Source organism: Microtus ochrogaster, chromosome 7 (assembly GCF_000317375.1).
Source record: "Microtus ochrogaster isolate Prairie Vole_2 chromosome 7, MicOch1.0, whole genome shotgun sequence".
Lineage (NCBI taxonomy): Eukaryota > Metazoa > Chordata > Mammalia > Rodentia > Cricetidae > Microtus > Microtus ochrogaster.
The window spans coordinates 61,323,545-61,325,260 of NC_022014.1; the positions used below are offsets into that span (position 1 = coordinate 61,323,545).

General features: G+C 47.3%; 1 protein-coding gene across 1 annotated transcript in view; it reads left to right on the forward strand.

Moving 5' to 3' along the window:
• C7H17orf64 (chromosome 7 C17orf64 homolog) overlaps positions 1-1,337 on the forward strand; it is a 10,453-nt gene extending 9,116 nt beyond the window's left edge. Inside the window, exon 6 of the mRNA XM_005350447.2 lies at positions 1,118-1,337. Coding sequence (XP_005350504.1) covers positions 1,118-1,203 — 86 coding nt within the window. The 3' untranslated portion in view covers positions 1,204-1,337. The remainder of the gene's footprint in view (positions 1-1,117) is intronic.
• Positions 1,338-1,716: the final 379 nt, after the last annotated feature.

Genomic DNA, 1,716 nt, shown 5'->3' on the forward strand with positions numbered 1-1,716 from the left:
GGGTTTCTCTGTAGTTTTTGGTGCCTGTCCTGGAACTAGCTCTTGTAGACCAGGCTGGCCTCGAACTCACAAAGATCCTCCTGCCTCTGCCTCCCAAGTGCTGGGATTAAAGGTGTGCGCCACCACCGCCCGGCCTGGCTTCATTTTAGAATCTTTAAAGTATGAGGATAAATGCGGGGAATAGAAAACAAAGAAAATTGCCTGATACCCAGAGGCCAGTACTCTTGGCATTTAGTGTGGTTCCTTCGGTGTTCCGTGTAACACCCACTGCAGAGGTCATAGTGCGTATGTTTTGAATCCTGCATGTTTTAGTTAACATTGTGTAACGGCCCGTTCTCGTCTGACTAGAAGCAGGGTGGAAACAGTTCTAAGTGCTGAGAGCATGGACCCTCAGGAGGTGTGTGGTAGCACTGGCAGGATGCCCACTCTGATGGCATGGAATAAAGGGACAATGGGGACGATTCATCCTACAGTGAACTAGATGGCACGGGAATGGCCTTCCCAGTCGCTTGGCCTTGGTGGTGACCGAAATGTCTTGTTCTCTACATGGGGTTATGGGTTTAGGAGATGACACTTGCCACTAAGCCTGGGTGACTGGGTTTTATCCCTGGGATCCACAGAATAGAAGGAGAGAACCGGTCCCCACAACCCGTCCTATGACCTCACACATGTACTTTGGGCCATGCGTCTCCCCCATAAATAAATGAAATTTTAAGAATTTAAAACAAAGCCAGGCCCGGCAGTGGCGGCGCACGCCTTTAATCCCAGCACTTGGGAGGCAGAGGCAGGTGGATCTCTTTGAGTTCAAGGCCAGCCTGGTCTACAAAGGGAGTTCCAGGACAGGCTCCAAAGCTACAGAGAAACCCTGTCTTGAAAAACCAAAAAAAAAAAAAAAAAAAAGAAAAGATAATAAAACAAAGCCAGGTGGTGGTGGCACACACTTTTAATCCCAGCACTCACAGAGCTCCACCTGCCTCTGCCTCCCGAGTGCTGGGACTAAGGCGTGTGCCACCACTGCCTGGCCTATTACTTGATTCTTTACACCCCTGAATATATTACTGGGATTTCTTCCTAGTTGTTGTATCATTGGAATCCTCTATGACTTCTGTTCTTTCAGATTCTTTAAGGAGACTTTCTCAAAAATCAAAGCCGAAGAAAAAGCAGATTAAAGAGAGCCCAGAATCTCCCAAGAGCTACCCATGAGAAGACCCACAAGGATGAAGGCCAGCTCTCCCTGGCTCTCTGAGCACTTAAATGTACACCCTGGGGGGTGAGGAGGGTGAATGGGCCAAAGAAAAATTTACTTTATCAAAGGGATGCTCAATTTTTCATAATGAATAAATGGATTGGGGAAAATTCTATTTTACTTGACTACTGAAGTTTATTCATCTTTTATTTGCTTAAAAATATTAGAGCCAGGCTTGGTGGTCACACCTTTAATCCCAGTACTTGCAAGACAGAAGCAACTGGGCCTCTATGTGTTTAAGGCCAGCCAGCTCTACATAGGGAGTTCCAGGACAGCCAAAGCTACACAATAAGACCCCTAGAGGAAATAATGTTTGGAGACACTTCCTAAGTGACAGGTAACCCACCTGTGCACAGATAGTGTGGCCACCTGTGTGGAGGGGCATCCAGGTCCGGTGGGGAGAAAGAACAAAGAGGCTTATGCGTGTTAGCCACAGACAAGCACAGGATAGGAAAACTGATTGAACTGGG